The 17,106-nt window shown below is 41.9% G+C and overlaps 1 protein-coding gene across 5 annotated transcripts in view; it reads right to left on the bottom strand.

Moving 5' to 3' along the window:
• The window catches only part of LDAH (lipid droplet associated hydrolase), a 213,828-nt gene that overhangs the window by 108,535 nt on the left and 88,187 nt on the right, over positions 1–17,106 (bottom strand). For all 5 annotated transcript variants that reach the window (XM_006131859.5, XM_006131858.5, XM_075923427.2 and 2 more), the window contains one exon: positions 12,040–12,209. In XM_006131859.5, the coding sequence (XP_006131921.2) occupies positions 12,040–12,209 (170 nt within the window). The remainder of the gene's footprint in view (positions 1–12,039; positions 12,210–17,106) is intronic.

Below are 17,106 nucleotides of genomic sequence, written 5' to 3'. Positions count from 1 at the left end.
ATCCTTAGGTATATTACCTTAGTAATGCATAGTATTAGTATGTATTAGTTTCTCTTCTAAACACCTCTGTGTACCTCTTACAACACTTGGAGTCTTCTGAAATTATTTCATGTACTCAAAGAAGGTCACTGACTTCACATTCTTCTGTCATCTGACTGCAATTTTTCACTTCTTTGTAAGGGGGAGTCTTTTCATGGAGAGTTCTGTATAGAGAATGTAGTAATTTGGATGAGATCAGACTACGCATATTCACCCAGAGAGAGAATCTCTTTTCACTGATGCTTACATAACCAGTCCTGCATGACTGCTGATGGTGAAATACGAGAAATTCCTTGACACATTTTTTTAGTTCAAGAGAATAGGATAGGATTGAGGCCTTTAAGGTCACAGGATCCGCAATATAGTACTATTGAAAGTGTCTGGCTGTAGGAGTCTGTTGAGTCCACTGATAATTTCATCCATATCATATTACTATTTGCCTCTCACTAATAAAGGTCTCTTAGTTCTTGAGAAATTTTAATTGAGATTTGAAAGCTCTCATAAATTTATCCATCTTGGTCAGCAGGCTCTCGCTCTCTCTCTCCGTAAGAAGTCTTTTCTGGTTGTGAGCTCCCTATAACTTGTTCTTGTTTTCTGTTTTTTTCCCTAAATGGAGTAGCCTTTTGCCCTGGATTTTTGTATGAAGGCTGTTTTTCCTCATCTTCCATAATTTTTGTCCAAATTCCACCTCAAGCCTTTGCAGATGCTTTTACTTTCTAGATGTTTCAAGGATATTAACATTTTTTTGTTATGAGTAGATTTAATAAATCATCTAACATTAGCTCATGCTTTTTCAAGGTAGATGCAGGAGTGCTCTAGTGTCACAGGTTGGTTGAATGTCTGTCCCTCTCAGCAGAGCTATTCTGCTGTTTAGAGGAAAATAAGCTGAATTCTGTGAGAGAATATATTCCTCATACATTTGTCATTGTTGCAAAACAGGTTTAGCAGTATCTGCATATGTGACAGTGACCTACTGCACTAAATTTTAGTTTAATTAAAGGCTCAGGCCACATACCCCACACTTCCAAGGATTCTCAAAGTTTTGTCATTTTACACACACTTGATAACAGATAATGCTGAAAAGTAACAGAATTCAGAAAGAGTCAGAAAAGTACTTAAGCATGTGTTTAAGTTCTGGTTTTAACTGCTTTTTTGAATCTGGGCGAAACTGTGTTAGTTTCTGTAACCTTCCTCTTTTCCCTCATTCATTCTCTTGGGGTGTGTCTACACAGCAGGGTTAACTTGAAATAAGCTACGCAAACAGAGCTACATCAATTGTGTAGCTTATTGCGAAATAGCTTATTTTGAAATTGGGAGTGTCTACACAGCACTTATTTCAAAATAGAGCACTCTTCCTCTGACTTCCCTTATTCCTTGTACAATAAGGGTTACAGGACTCGGAGTAGGACGACCTCCAGCTTTACAGTATTTTGACACTTTCAAAATAACTGCCTGCTGTGTAGATGCAGACTAAGTTATTTTGAAATAGCACTAGTTATTTCGAAATAGTGCTGCACTGTAGACGTACCCTTATTGGCGTATGATAATGGACAGGGTATAAATATAACCAGCCAAACATTAATGGTTTAAACAATGTTGAATTGATTAGGTATGATGGAATGAAGGATTTAAAAAATGCTCCTTTCCTATGTTTAGCTTTACATAATGTTTGTTATGGTTTTTCCAATTGCAATTCTAATTGCTATGTTATACAATCTTCTCTTGTTATATATTATTTCTACTTTGATCCATGTAATGATTTAGTGCCTGCTGTCACGGGGTTTGTATTAAAATATTCATTATTTTGTGTTTTTCCTTTTCGTTTGATACTTCTTGCACTCACACCCCTCTCCGTTCATTTCCCTGATTTTTTTTTAAACGTTCCAGTGACATAAAATTAATACAAAACTACAATCTCCTTATCTATTCACCCTATACCATGCCTTTCACTATGGTATCTGAGCACCAATGGCTAAGTTTTTTTTTCTCACCTGTCAGTTATGGTCCATAGGCAGGACAATATCACTTCTCATTTAGGGATTAATCAAATATAGTAAGTCTGAGTAAGACAAGCAATTCTATTAAACTATTTCTGCCGTGCCAGAACTCTAGCACACCACACACAGATCTATACAGCTCAGCCGTCATGTTTTCCAGCATAAGAGATGCTTCCTTTTAGGGATGTGCTTACCCAGGACTCTTTGGTATACTCCAAGCATTTTCTTTACAGCCTCCAGAGTATCCAAGATGGCCCTACTATTAGTAGAGACCCTGTTCAAAAGGCAGAAAATAGGGCAGAGATAAATGTGTTCTGAGTGCAATAGAAGTTTTATGACCATCAATCAAAAACAAACCTGCCAATGCAGTCTAAGTTTCCTGCAAGTGATCATTACAACTGACTACTGTAGGGGATGTTCACCATAACTAAATTAAACTCTATACAGTGACTACAAACCTTCTGTATATAGTAGAAATCTTAAAAGTTGGAACAAAACCTCTCAGTCACGAGCCCTCTTTGCTTCTTTCGCAGGTTTTCATCTATCTTCTGCTTCTCAAACGACATGATTCATTCAAAGAACTCTTACGCTAGCTAAGCTAAAATTTCCTTTCAAAAAGTGTTTTCTATAATGAGGGCACTCCATGCCTGTTGGCTTACGTTCACAGGTCATAATCTTTTCAGAAAAATAAAAACCTCATACCCTTACACTGTTTCCACCTATCCTTCCATGTTGCGGATAACATCCTCTCATTATTTTGTAAATCAGATGCTCACGTAAGGATAGTTCTAGCAATTCATGTATTGTTAATACATTTTCTTCTTTTGATCCCATAGTCCCTCTTGGATTTCCAGTAATTCTATACTAAAAAAAGTTGTTTTTCAAAGGAGGCCCTTATTTAATATTGTGGTGGCTTCCTTCTTTCCTGTCATTATGAAAATACATCCCAACTTCATAATCAGGTTTTCAACACAATTGAATCTAAATTAACTCACAGGGTCAGTAGATTGAATTTTGTACCATAATACATCACTTGGCAAAGGCATTCTAACTAACTTGTTATTTATCCCTTTTATGACCCAATCCTGCTCCCTCTTAAGTCAATGGGAAGTTTGCCATGGACTTCAATGGAAGACGGTTCAAGTAGTTCCTGAAGACCAAGAGGAGAAGTTCTTTTGTCTTTCAAACACAGAGTGATATCGATTCACCTCTCAATTGAACACAACGAGCTCTCTCATTGGAAGGTATTTTCTGCAGCCCTGGAATAATTTTTGTGGCTCTTTTCTGCATACTCTCCAAGTTTTTCAACATCCTTTAAAAAATGTGGACACTCAAACAGTACACAATAGTCTTGTATTCTCATTAGTGATATATAGAGAGATAATATCACCTCCTTACGCTACTCCTTATACTTAGAGCCCTGCACAGATAAAATATTTTATCTGCATCCGCATCTTCAAAAATTAGCCACAGATACCTGCAGATATCTGCATCTGTGGATGTGGATATCTACAGATATAAAGCAGATATCTGTGGATTTGCAGGGCTCTATATATTCCCCTCCAACATTAAAGAGATAGGCAAAAGCTGAGGAGGTTCTAGAGGTCTCATCAACAGTTTCATGGGTAAGGATGTCTTCTTCCAAAGCAGTGTGTTTCAGAATGCTGTGGGAAGGGGAAAAGATCAAGAAGAGATCTGAAGAGAATGTAGGTGACACCAGGCATTTTGTCTTGTAGACAGTTGGACTGGCCAATCTTTGAATATAGAAGATTCTACTTGAAAGCACTTGTTGTGGCTGCCCAAAATTGATTTTAATCCAAAAGCTCTCAAGAACTTTAAGAATTGCTGTATTCCTGGAGCTTAAAGTCATAACCTCAACTGGAAGAATAAAAGATCATAAAGCCCCTCTAATTTAAAAAAAAAAAAAAGATAACAACCACATTGGAATTGCAGGCTAATAAGTCTTCTTTCATTACTACATAAATTAAAGGGAATGATAAAATACTTACATGAGCACTATATAATCAGGAAAAACCCGAGGGTGACTTATGTAAAGGAAAATTGTGCCTCTCTTATCCAGTCAACTTTTCTGAACACATTTATGAATAAATAAATAAATAGTGAACATACGAGATTTGGTTGAAATTATGCATATGGATTTTCAAAAAGTCCTACATAAAATCCTTCACCTTGTGACTATTAAGTTCCTAAGACTACGAAAAGTAACTAATAATGGTGTGAGAAGCAAAGTTCAATCATGTACTAGAAACCAATTAAGAAACAGAAAACAAAGAACGGGCATAAACTCATCAATTTTCAGCATGTCATCTTTGATATATTTATTAATCATCTGAAAAAGGTGATGAACGGCAACAAAATTATTTACATTGGTCAAGACTGGAGAAACTTCAGAGACCCAACAAAGCAGGCTCATTGGACTGCATGAGGGTGGTGAATTCAGTGTTGACTAATGTGACATAACGCATACTGGAAGGAACAATTTAAACTACTCAGACACACTGCTGGATTCTAAATGAGTTGTAACCACTCAGGATAAAAAAACAGGGTGTAATTTGCACATGGAATGGGATAATGTTTTTAGTATTTTCCAGATTATTATATAAATCGATGAGTCTCTCAAACTTGTGTTCGGTTCTGGTCATCCTCATCAATCATCATATACACACACACACACACACACACACACACACTCATATATGAGAGCGAGAGAGAGCAAGAGAGAGTGAGAGAGAGCGAAAGAAAGAAAGAACTGGGTCTGTTTTATTTAGGGAAAAGGCACTTGCTCTAGTTCAAACAGAAGTACTGTTGCCCATGTCATGCAGAAAGTCAGAATAAATTATTACAGTGGTTATTTTCAGCCTTAGAATTTATGAACACAAAGGAATGACTGGCACAGAGAAGGTAAATCAGCTTGTCCCATTTTTTCTCTCCCCCTATGAGAATACTGGGACATCCTATATATATTTTAAAGAAGAGGCAGCAGAACAAACTGCTAAAAGGAAACACATTTTTATGTTCTTTCCCACTGCCCAATTAACCTGTGGAACTCACCATTACAGTGTATCACTAAAGCAGAGAGCACAGCAGGATGAAAAAATATGTATTGATTAGTTTAGACTTGTATGTGCATCCATAGAAAAGAAAAGTCTATTTGTTGTCTCTGACTATTCTTCAATACATACCCCTAAACCAGGCCATGTGTACCTGCATTTTTTTCCTTGTAGAAAAGGGGAAACTGCAGTCCTTTGTAGTCATTCCCACTTCTGCAGTGCCACTCTTCTCTTTTGAGATACAGTGGGTCAAGTCTCCCATATTGCACAGTAGCAGTCTCGCAGAGGACACAGAGTGAAACTAAATTAACTCCCACTTGGAATACTGACAAGAGGATTGTTGCCAAAAGAGGATGCTGCTGTGGTGTTAGATGGTCCTCAAAAATACCCCCATCTGATCCCTAGCTCTGATGTCAAACATCTCACATAGCTTAAAGCCTCGAGACCTCTGAGAAGCAACCATCCAGTGGAAGAGAAGGACAATGCTGCTGAGACTGCAGTTCTTCCCTTTCAGGCATGCTAATATATTCTATCAGGTTTCTGTTCTGACTTTCCATAAAGGGCAGAATATTTTTAAACTTGTTTTAAACTAAGTACCAAAAATTAAATCTGCTAAATAGCCACTAAGGATATAAAAAGCTAGTGAACTGCTAGAATATATACAACACATTAACCTCCAGATCAGAACAGTAAAACATGAGCAATGAAAGGTTCTTAAAAAGCAATGAATTTAAGGCCAAACTAAAAACTTATATAATAAAGGAATATCATAAAAGAACTATACAAAAATAAAACCAAATGATCTAGCTACTAAACTACACATATGTGCTCAAAGTCTTGTGGGAATCAAATATTCCAGTAAAAATAAAAAGGGAGATGGAAACACAAGTTTCTTATTATCACACTTCATACGTTATAAAACATAACAGTTAACTTATTTTTGGCAAAAGGACAAAGGTTGCACAACACTCTGGCTTACACAAATATTTTTCTATTGTTAAATGCATCTTAAATGTAGCGTGTCATATATTAACTTCAAGCACACATTGCATAGTACAGTTTCAGAGTGTCCTAAAGATACCTAAGTTTCAACACATTGACAAAAATCACGCTGCCAGTATCCACTGGACCAGGTGTAACAAAAATTACTCAACAATTCATAGTTAATAGAAACCAGATAAAACAATTTGAGCAATAAAAATCAGACATATGTAGACCAAAGAAAAGTTGATATTTTTGGACAAATTACTGCACATGATATTTTCTAGAACACTCCCTTCTTGAAAAGAAAAAACAGTTACACAAGTTCCTTCAGAAAACTGTGTTTATAATCATAGAATGAATTATGCCTGTGGAAATAGATCAGGTTAAGTTAATGTTTCATTTTAAAAAGGGTGTTTCTTTTAGGGGAGAAAGATTGAATGGCAGTGAAAATGTTTTACAAAGAAGTGAATGGATAAAATGATTACCCACCGTTTCATAACTTGTTCTTCAAGATGTGTTGCTCACGTCCATTTTATTCCAGATGCACATGTGGCCGCATGCACATCTATTGGGAGAATTTTCCCTTGGCAGTATCCACAGGTCAGCTGTGGCACCTTCTCCAGTACTGCACTCATGCAATGGTATATTAGATACCACTGGCCTCACAACCTCTCAGAATCACTGGAGATTAGGGTTGAAAGATCTCAGGAGGTCATCTAGTCCAACCCCCTGCTCAAAGCAGGACCAAGCCCAACTAAATCATTCCTGTTAAGACTTTGTTAAGCCTGACCTTAAAAACATCTAGGGATGGAGATCCCACCATTTCTCTAGGCAACCCCTTCCAGTGCTTCACCACCCTCCTGGTGGATTAGTTTTCCCTAATAATCAAATATCAATCCCCAATAGATCTCTCACAGTGCAACTTGAAACCACTGCTGCTTGTTCTGTCATTTGCCACCATTGGTAATAGCCTGGCTCCATCCTCTTGGGAACCCTCCTTCAGGTAGTTGAAAGCTGCTATCAATTCCCCCCCCCCCAATTCTCTCTTATGAAGACCAAATAAGCCCAGTTCCTTTAGACTCTCCTCGTAAGTCATGTATCACTGGACCCTCTCCACATCCTTTCTGTAATGGGAAGGGGGGGGGGGGAGAGAAATCTGGAAACTTCTGTTTAAAAAAAAAAGAAGAAAAAAAAAAAGAGCCTCGTCTACCTCATCCTTCTCGTCTGGTGGTCTATAGCAGAGGCCCACCACAACATCACTTTTGTTGCTCTCACCTCTAATCTTAACCCAAATACTCTCAACAAGCATTACTCTGAGCAATCACAGTGCTCTATTATATATAGGGCAACTCCTCCACTTTTTCTCCCCCACCTATCCTTCCTGAATACTGCTCTAGTCATGCGAGTTACCCCACCGTGTGTCTGTTATTCCAATTGCATCAGAGTTTCTTGACTGAGCTAAGACTTCCACATTTTTTTCGTCTCAGCTTGTGCTGGGTATCCCCTGCTGCACTTTAGCCTTTTAAATGTATTAAAAGTCGGCAGGCTCTTCCTGGCTGTCCTGACTCATGCAGGGTCCCCCCATTCTGCTTCTGCCTTTTAAACAAATTAAGAGCCAGCGAATTCTGCCAACTCTTAATACATTTAAAAGGCAGAGCCACAGCAGGATTAGCTCCCAGGACCAGAAGTTAACCCTGCTGCAGCTCCCCAGATTATGGCTAACTGATGGAAAATCCATTGACTAGTCAATTAGTTGATAAATTTAACGTCACTATTCTGGGGATTGGCACGTGCCTCCAAGCGACCTGCAATGAGAGGGTAGTAACTGTGATCATGGCCCAGCAATCTTGGGCAAGCTACAGAGGACATGGGCAGTAAATATGGAGATCTGCAGTACAAAGGTGGAGAGCACTGGCTCAATTCTGGGGATCTATGGTGTTTGACTGCCCCTGGAGGGTGGGGTGATCTTGATGGCTGTCTTGCCTTCGAAGGGAAACTCTGCTGCTTCCAGTGGCCCATGCAGGGCTAACAGAGCTGGGACACCATGGTAAGACATCAGTCCCACTGCAGGTCAGGGTCCCCTATCGCTCCTGGGAATTCATGGTAGATTCTTTGGGATGCTAGGGGCCCCAAGTGGGGAGCACACATGTGTCTGTTTTGTGGGAGAGCAGCCCAAACTGGGTGCTTTCTCTGATACCCTATGTTTTCTCTTGCCCGGTGTTGAGGAACTATGCTTTTTGGTCGTCTTCTTGGGCACTGGTGCCAGAAAGTGGTAAGGAGTGGAGCCTAGTGCTGGGGTGTGTGCTATGCACCAAGGCAGAGGTACATAGGGAAGAGTCCGGCAGGGAAGGCTTGGAAGCACAGTGGAAAGCAGCCTCCATGAGGGCCTTCAGATGGATGCTGCACTCTCAGTGCCCTGGGTCAAGTGTTTGAATTGTGACACTTGTCCTTCACATTTACTCCCTCAGGCACTTGTGGCAGCTGCCATGGTGCCACTAACAGGCACAGACCCTGTTGCAATCAGAACAGGGTTAAACCTTGAGACCAGGACATGAGGCCCTAACTTCTAACTACATTTAACAACTACTTAACACTAACCACTATAAGCATTTACAAGGCTGTTAAGCAGGGGTAGGGAACTTCAGGCCCAGGGGCTGGATGCAGCCTCTGGCTTGCCTGAATTGGGCCCCCAAGGCTCAGGGATCCACCCCCCGTCACATTAAGGTGCCCACGCTGGCACACCAGTCCCCCTGCCACCCACCCACAGGCCTGCAGCACACACAATCTACTAGCCTGGGCCTCCCTATGCTCTGGTGTAAGAAGGGAATGTGAGGAGTGTCTTTTTCCTTCTCGAATAGTGATAGAAATGTAGCCGTGTTAGTCTGGGGTAGTTGAAGCAAAATGCAGGACAATGTAGCACTTTAAAGACTAACAAGATGGTTTATTAGATGATGAGCTTTCGTGGGCCAGACCCACTTCCTCAGATCAAATAGTGGAAGAAAGTAGTCACAACCATATATACCAAAGGATACAATTAAAAAAATGAACAAATATGAAAAGGACAAATCACATTGCAGAACAGAAGGGAGATGCGGGGGGGTGGGAAGGGGGAGGAAGGAAGGTAAGTGTCTGTGAATTGCTGATATTAAAGGTAGGGAGAGTGGGATGTTTGTGAGTTAATGGTATTACAGGTGATAATTGGGGAAACTGTCTTGGTAATGGGTGAGAAAGTTCAAATTCTTGTTAAGTCCTTGTTGGCAAGTGTCGAATTTTAACATGAATGACAGTTCAGAGGATTCCCTTTCAAGTGCAGATGTAAAAGGTCTTTGTAGCAGAATGCAGGTGGCTAAGTCATTTAGAGAGTGTCCTTTCTGGTTAAAGTGGCAAGAAACTGTTTTCTCTTTGTGATCTTGTCTGATATCTGTTTTGTGGGCATTAATCCTTTGGCGAAGTGTCTGAGATGTTTGTCCAATGTACATAGCAGACGGACACTTTCGGCACATGATAGCATAGATTATATTTCTGGATGCGCAGGAATATGTGTTCTTGATCTTATAACTCACTTGGTTAGGTCCAATAATGGTATCAGCAGAATGAATATGTGGACAAAGCTGGCAACGGGGTTTGTTGCAAGGGAAGGTACCAGGGTTGGTATTAGTGTGGTATGTCCTGTGGGGGTTGGTAAGAATCATCTTGAGGTTAGGTGGTTGTCTATAGGAGACTATGGGTCTGTCTCCCAGAGCCTTCTCTCTTTTTCCTTCTCAGTCAGGGACTTCTCACTTTGCTTCTCACTTGTGTGCAGCCCCTGATTGATTTTTTCTGTGGGTCAGCGGCCCCTGATCAAAACAAGGTTCCCCACCCCTGCTGTTAAGGCTCAAAGGCAGTAGAGTTGAAACTGTTAGCCTCTGAAAGGTAAGGGAAAGGCTTTGTGACTAAATACGGGCAAGAAGGAGGAACTAAGAAGGTGTAGGGCTGGTGGCATCTAATGTACTAACACATGAGCACAGCATTCAAGAGGGCATCACAGTAAACCCTACGGATACTGCTAAGGCAAAATCTCTGTCGGCCATGCACATTGGCGAGCATACATCTAGAATGGAATCAAAATGAGCAAGCCCTCAAAGAAAATATATATGTGAGCACCTTATATTTTATTTCATTCCCCTCCCCTCTTAGCAGGGAGTTAATATAAAAGAAGAAGGGACTATTTGGGAGGAGAAGGGGAACTAAAGAATCTTCTTATTAATTATTATGATTTATTGCTAGCTGTTGACAGTATGCTAGGCTCTCACATTCAAAGGAATGACATTGTACATGACTGAAGTCACTTGCTATCTAGAAAAAATTAGTCACAAAAAAGTTCACTGAAAATGTTGAGATGTAAAGGTTGACGGCAGATACAATGAGATCTCCCACCTCTCACTCATACAAACTTCTCTGCCTAAACAAGGTCTGAACCACAAAACCAAGAATTTTAATACATTTGTATTTCATTTTAAAAGAATGACCTTAACTCTATTACTACAGGCACTTTGTATCATTAAATTTTCTTTTAAATCTCCATTTTTCAATTTATACTTTTTAATTTATATATATGTACAGTAGTATATTACTCACAATAAGAATAGATTGAACGATGCCACTTTCTTTTAAAAATGTCCATTTTTGTTATTAGCTAATTTCAGTTTTGAGTTCTCATATAATACTAAAGTACAGGTGTCAAATATTTAGTTGCCTGAGCATAAGACTATTAGCAAGCAACACTGGAATTTCAATCTTAATGCCATCACTATATCCTTCTAACCTTGTACAAGTCAGTTAACTGTTGTGCCTCAGTTTCTCTTTCTGCAAAATCAGAATATTTACTTTTCTGTCTTATTAGGATTCTGTGAGGTTTAATATTTGCTAATCGCTCTGAAGCTATGAAAGTTCTATGGAAACCTTATGTATTCTTAAATGTTTAGATTACAGTAGCAATTAAAAGTTAAATCACGATCTCATTTTATTAGGCAATTATTTTATTGTATTTGAATTCATAGCACTGATAGCACATATTTAATAAAATATTCAAGGAAATTTAAAAAAATTATGAAAACATTTTGAGACATTACCAGAGGCTATTCAAAACATATTAATTAATTAGGTACACATTGATCCTGAAACTGGCTAACAGTATCCTTTTTAATAAAACACCGCCTTATCTACCACATGCAGTAGTATATATGTTATGTGATCTTCCCCTCAGATTATATATTACATAATATTATTAATTGCCAATAATGACATTTACTATTTAATTACCAAACCAGATTACTCAAATTAATTACCCTCAGAGGGGTAGCCGTGTTAAGTCTGTAACTTTAAAAAATGAGAAGTCCTGTGGTGCCTTAGAGACTAACCAAAATGTAAAGGATCATGAGCTTTCTTTCATGGGTAAAACCCACTTCAGATGAATACATATGATACATTCATCTGATGAAGTGGGTTTTACTCATGAAAGCTCATGATTCTCTATATTTTTGTTAGTCTCTAATGTGCCACAGGATTACTCATGGTTATTTCAAGTTAATTAATGATCAGGGTATCTTTTGTAATAGATCAGTCCAGTATAAATAAATATCCTCATTTCACAAACAGGAAATTGCTACTCTTCTGGAGTTGGCAGCAGTTCCTCCTACTTTGTTTTCAGAGGTGTAAATTGCAATGAAGGTACTTTGAAGTGAAAAATCAGATAGTTTAATATTCTGAATCTCTCCACTTTGCAGTCAGACACACACAAAAAGTGATTGAATGCATTTTCTCTAGCAAGAATGAAAAATGCTGTTATTAGCTGTTATTCCACACAAAGGATGTGGAATCCCATTGTCATCTTGGTCGATTAATCAAATGCTAAGCATGGAGGATGCTCTGCTCAGCATCATGATTTCCCTTGCCCAAGGCTGACATACCTGAAGTTCTGATGCCCTCTTCATCATTTCAAGGGTGATGTAGCAACCAATTGAATGGCCAATCAGCACAAGCTTCATATCTTTTGGCACATTCTTTCTAAGGAAGTCCAACTTGTGCTCAATTTGCCCATGAAGTCCAAAGACATCCTCTAGTTCTTTAATATCCGTGTCTGAAAGATAAAACCAATACACATTCTTTTATTTAAGGACATTTCCGCTAAACACATCTCTCTCCACTTCTCTAGGAAATGCTCTGAAATGAAAATAAGTTGTAATTTTGAGAGAGCACCCACTATTAAACTGAGACCTCCATTAACAGCTGCACAGGATGTGAAATGGTGTGTCCAACTGAGGAAAGGGAATGGCTTAGTGGCACCTGGAGCTGAGAACACAACACCCCAGCCCAATGCACTCTCCCATTGCTTTTCATTCAATTCAAGATCACATTCAAGGCTTCGATCCTGATCCTCAAATTACTTTATTGACTGACTCAGGTATCTCAGGGTACGTCTACACTACAGCGCTAGTTCGAACTAACTTAGTTCGAATTAGTTAAGTCGAACTAAGCTAGTTCGAACTAACGCATCTAGAACAAAAAACTAGTTCGAATTAGCGTTTTGCTAATCGAACTAGCAAGTCCACATTGAGTGACTGAACAGGGCTTAAGGATGGCCGGAAGCAGTGCTGGCAGGGCATCAGAGGAGGACTTAGAGCGTGGAGATGCTGTCTCAGGCTAGCCGAGGGCTGCGCTTAAAGGGTCCCGACCCCCACCCCGGACAGACAGTTCTCAGGGGTGCCCCGCTTACAAACCAGTCCTGGCTTGGAGTGCCCGAAGTACCCACACTGGGCACATCACACCACTCGGCCATCAGACCGGCTGCACTTGCCGCATGCTGCCATCTGGGGAGAGGGGACAATCGGGGGGCTGCAGGAGAGCTTCCACCCCCAGAAGCCCGCAGAGCCAGCCCAGTCCTCCCCATCGGGGGCTCGTGCCCCATTCCTCCCTCACCTCCTTCCACTTACCCTTCCCTAGCCCCCCTTCTTATTGATGTACAAAATAAAGGACACATGTGTTCAAAAATAGAAACTCTGTTTATTTAACAAAACTCGGGGAAACTGGGAAAAGGAGGTGGGAGAGGGGAAGAGAGAGGCTGGGAGAGGGGAGGGGGAAAACTGGGAGGAGGGAGCTGAAAGGGGGAAGCAAGGGAAAGGAGGGGGTGGGGAAACTGAAGGATCAGGGGTGGGGGTCTCGCCGGGCCGACCGCCTCCCAGTACAGCGAGGGAGGGGGCCTCGGCGTCCCCGGGGCGATGGGGTGGAGGGTGCGGAGGTTGAGGTGGGGGGTGTGGACATTGAGGAAGAGGTTGTGGGGGTTGAGGAGGGAGAGGTGGGAGGGGGAGCAGGAGTGGGAGGAGGGACAGCAGTTGGGGGGACAGCTGGTGCAGGATCAGCACGGGGCACCATGCTCTGCAGCAGGAGCTGCAGGTTGGTGCTCAGCCCTCGGACCTCAGACAGCAGCTCGTGGCGGACCTGCAGGTCTTCCTGCATCCATGACCGTAGTGTGCGGTGCACGGCTTGCAGGGCCCCAAGGTGCTGGTCCCAGTATTCCTGCTCCGTGCTGGCAGTCCGGAGCAGGCCGCGGGTGCGGGAGCATGTCCCAGGCGGGGTGGTGCGCCCTGCACGAGCAGCTGGTGCAGCTGTAGAGAAAGAAGAGAAGGGGTCAGTTCTCCCTGGGGACGCAGAGGATGATGCCCAGCCCCCTCCCCAACTCCGCAACGTGAGGGTGACCATGTCCTGCACCGTCACAGCCGCTGTGCTTGTACAGAGGCCATGGTCAGGATGTCTGGCTCTCCCCGGGACTGGAAGCTGCCCCAAGACCGCACCCATGTCCCTGTGCCATGTATAGTGTGGCCGGGGCGGTGGGGGGAAAGGGGAGATGTCCCCTGCCTCCGTGTAGAGGGGACATGTGAAGGGAAATCATCCTGCTGGGTCCTGCCCCGGGGTCGGGAGCATGTCACGTCTCTTTGCACAAGCATGTGCCTATTGGGCAATGGCCCCTGGGTGTCACGCAGCTGGAGCCACCTGCCCAAGGGTGGCATGGCACGTGCTCGCACGTGCACAGGTGTCTGCGTGATCCGTGGAAGGCATGGCCCACGCGCGCGGTCCCTGGTCTCCCTGCCACCTCCCCCCCCGAACTACTTAATTCAAACTACTTACCTGGTACAGTCTCCCTGGACGACGCTGCTGGCGGTGACCCTTCCGGTGTGCCCAGGTCAGGGCCCTCTGGTCCCGGCTCAATGTCCCCCGGGCTGGCACGGACCGCCCTGCCCCCCAAGACTTGGTGGAGGGCAGTGAAGTAGGGGCAGGTGGCAGCCCCTGCAGTGGCGCCGCCTCTTGTGGCCCTGGCGTACGCCTGGCGCAGCTTTTTAATTTTAATGCGCACCTGCTCCTGGGTGCGCCTGTGTCCCCTGGTGGCCATGGCGGCTGCTATGCGCCCATAGACGGCCGCATTCCTCCTCCTAGTGCGGAGATCATGGACGTTGGGGGCCTGCCCCCAAACCTCAATGAGGTCCATGACCTCCGCACTAGTCCAGGAGGCCGCGCGCCGTCTACGGCCCCTGGCTGGCCCCTGGGTGCTGGGGGACTGGGCAGGGGACATGTCACTCCCACTGGCTGCCTGGCTCATGGTGGGGCCACTGGTTCGGGGCAGAGACTCCTGGCAGGGCTGGCTGACTCCAGTGCCGTCTGGCCAGAGTCTACCCCTTTAAGGGCCCGGGGCTGGGGGAGAGGAGAAGAGTTTTCCTGGTTGTGCCCAGAGAGGCCACCAGGGGAACCTGGGAAGGGCTAGCCTCCCACTAGTTCGAACTAAAGGGCTACACAGCCCTTAGTTCGAACTAGCTAGTTCGAACTAGGCGTTAGTCCTCGTAAAATGAGGTTTACCTAGTTCGAACTAAGCGCTCCACTAGTTCGATTCAAATTCGAACTAGCGGAGCGCTAGTGTAGCACCTATTAAAGTTAGTTCGAACTAACGTCCGTTAGTTCGAACTAACTTTGTAGTGTAGACATACCCTCAGAGACTACTTCAGTTTGTGTGACCGTGTCCTATGACAAAAGCACTGTACTACATGAACAATGGAATCAGCAAAAATGTTAGGGCCTTCACAGCATAATATAAAATCCACATCTTCAGTCCAGCCCTCCTAATAACCCCACCAGAATCTCACTTTTAAAAATACAGAAGTGCAGACCCATACACACATAGGGATGTACATAGACTGTTTTGAGTCCACTTTATTACATTTGTAAATAAGTTTAACCAATTACTGCTAATTCTCTGCTCTGCCAAAGACTTTGTATGATCTGGGCAAGTGTCTCAGGTCCCCAGCTGTAAAAATGTGATAGTAGCATCTCCCTATCACAAAGGGGTTTTGTGAGGATTGATATAAATAAAGACAGAGAGGCACTTAGATATATTTAATCACCAAAAACAGAGGAAGAAAATCTTAGGAACAACTTCCTATTTACAATAATACATAAAGAATAAATGACATTTATACCCAACTTTAAAGGCCCTTTTCACAATATACAGTAATAGGGATTTAGCATAAATGACAATATAGTCCACAATACTAATGATGCCATCAAAGTTTTAAATTCACATACAGTAAATTTCTTAAAAAGCGACGAGGAGTCCTGTGGCACCTTATAGACTAACTGAAGTGTAGGAGCATAAGCTTTCGTGGGCAAAGACCCACTTCGTCAGATGCATGTGAATTTCTTGCCAGTCACAGTAAGCTGTTTTAAATACTACAACATATTTTTACATTCATGAACTGTGGCTACTTTTGCATACAGTAGCCATTTTCCTAGATGGAACGAACTGGTACTGTTTTAGACTACCCTTTTGTTTGCCTGTACAAAGTGACATTTTGATGTAAAATGATAACGGTTAAAATAATGTATTCTAATATCTCCCCTTCACCACCCCAAAAAAACCTCAAGCAAATTATCACAGAAAGGGCTTTATTCAACCAAACTAATTAATACTCATACTCATAGTAAACTGTTCCTGGTCACATCCTGGTATGATTTATATTAGGTTGCTTTCAATAAAAAAAGAAAAAAGGGTTCTATTAAAACATGTGAGGGACAGATAATTAGATGAGAAGCAAAGTTTTGCCTATGAGGCTTTCTGCAGGTAATGGAAAATGAAAAAGCTTATTCTGTTTTCCAAAACATCAAATAAGGACCTAAGGTCAAAACATTGTTTTTAATCTTAATTTCTGTTTTTAGCAAAAAATGTCTTAACTACTTGTTATTTATTTATTCGGCAGCCTCACTTCATGCAGGAGAGGTTTGGCCACCTCATTCACCTCATTAAAAGTACACATAGGAGAGGGCAGATTCAGAATAGCAGCATAGTACTACAGGTAGGGCATGGCACTGTAGTAGAACTCAGTAGACCGGAGTTCTATTGCAGGCTCTTCCATTACCCTACTGTGGCACCCTAGGCAGATGAGTTTTCCTCTATGAGCCCGTTTCTGACGCTACCCTTTATTTGTCTTGTGTTGCTAGCTCTTAGGATTTTACTATGAGTCTCGTAATATCCAGTGTTTTACTTAAACATTACTAGTACCCAGAAAGAAATGATTTTATAGCAATCTCAGCTTTTATTTGAAAAAAATAAAATTAAAATAAATCTGTAACTCTCATGATTATACTGAAAAACTCAAAAATATGCACCTTAGAGCTAAAAAAAACCTGATGGTAAAGAGAAATTTATTATTATTTATGTATGAATTTTATCTCATGATTTTCTTTGGGGCTCAAATCATGATTTCTGAGCATCTATGGTTGAGATACTGGCCTTCAACATTATAAACTTCAGGTTGGGGACAGTTGCTTATGCTTACTATTTGTATGTGTATTACATGTCACAATGCACATACAAAAACATGTGTAATACAAACAAAATCAATAACTATGGTCAAACATACTGTCAATATTTTCAAACTAGACTTCCCGAAGTTAGGTACATAAACCCATATTTGGTCACCCAAATAAATTAC

Source organism: Pelodiscus sinensis, chromosome 3 (genome assembly GCF_052426305.1).
Source record: "Pelodiscus sinensis isolate ZL-2025 chromosome 3, ASM5242630v1, whole genome shotgun sequence".
Classification (NCBI taxonomy): Eukaryota; Metazoa; Chordata; order Testudines; family Trionychidae; genus Pelodiscus; species Pelodiscus sinensis.
Note: the sequence above shows the minus strand (reverse complement) of the source record. Positions and strands in the feature narration are given on the sequence as shown.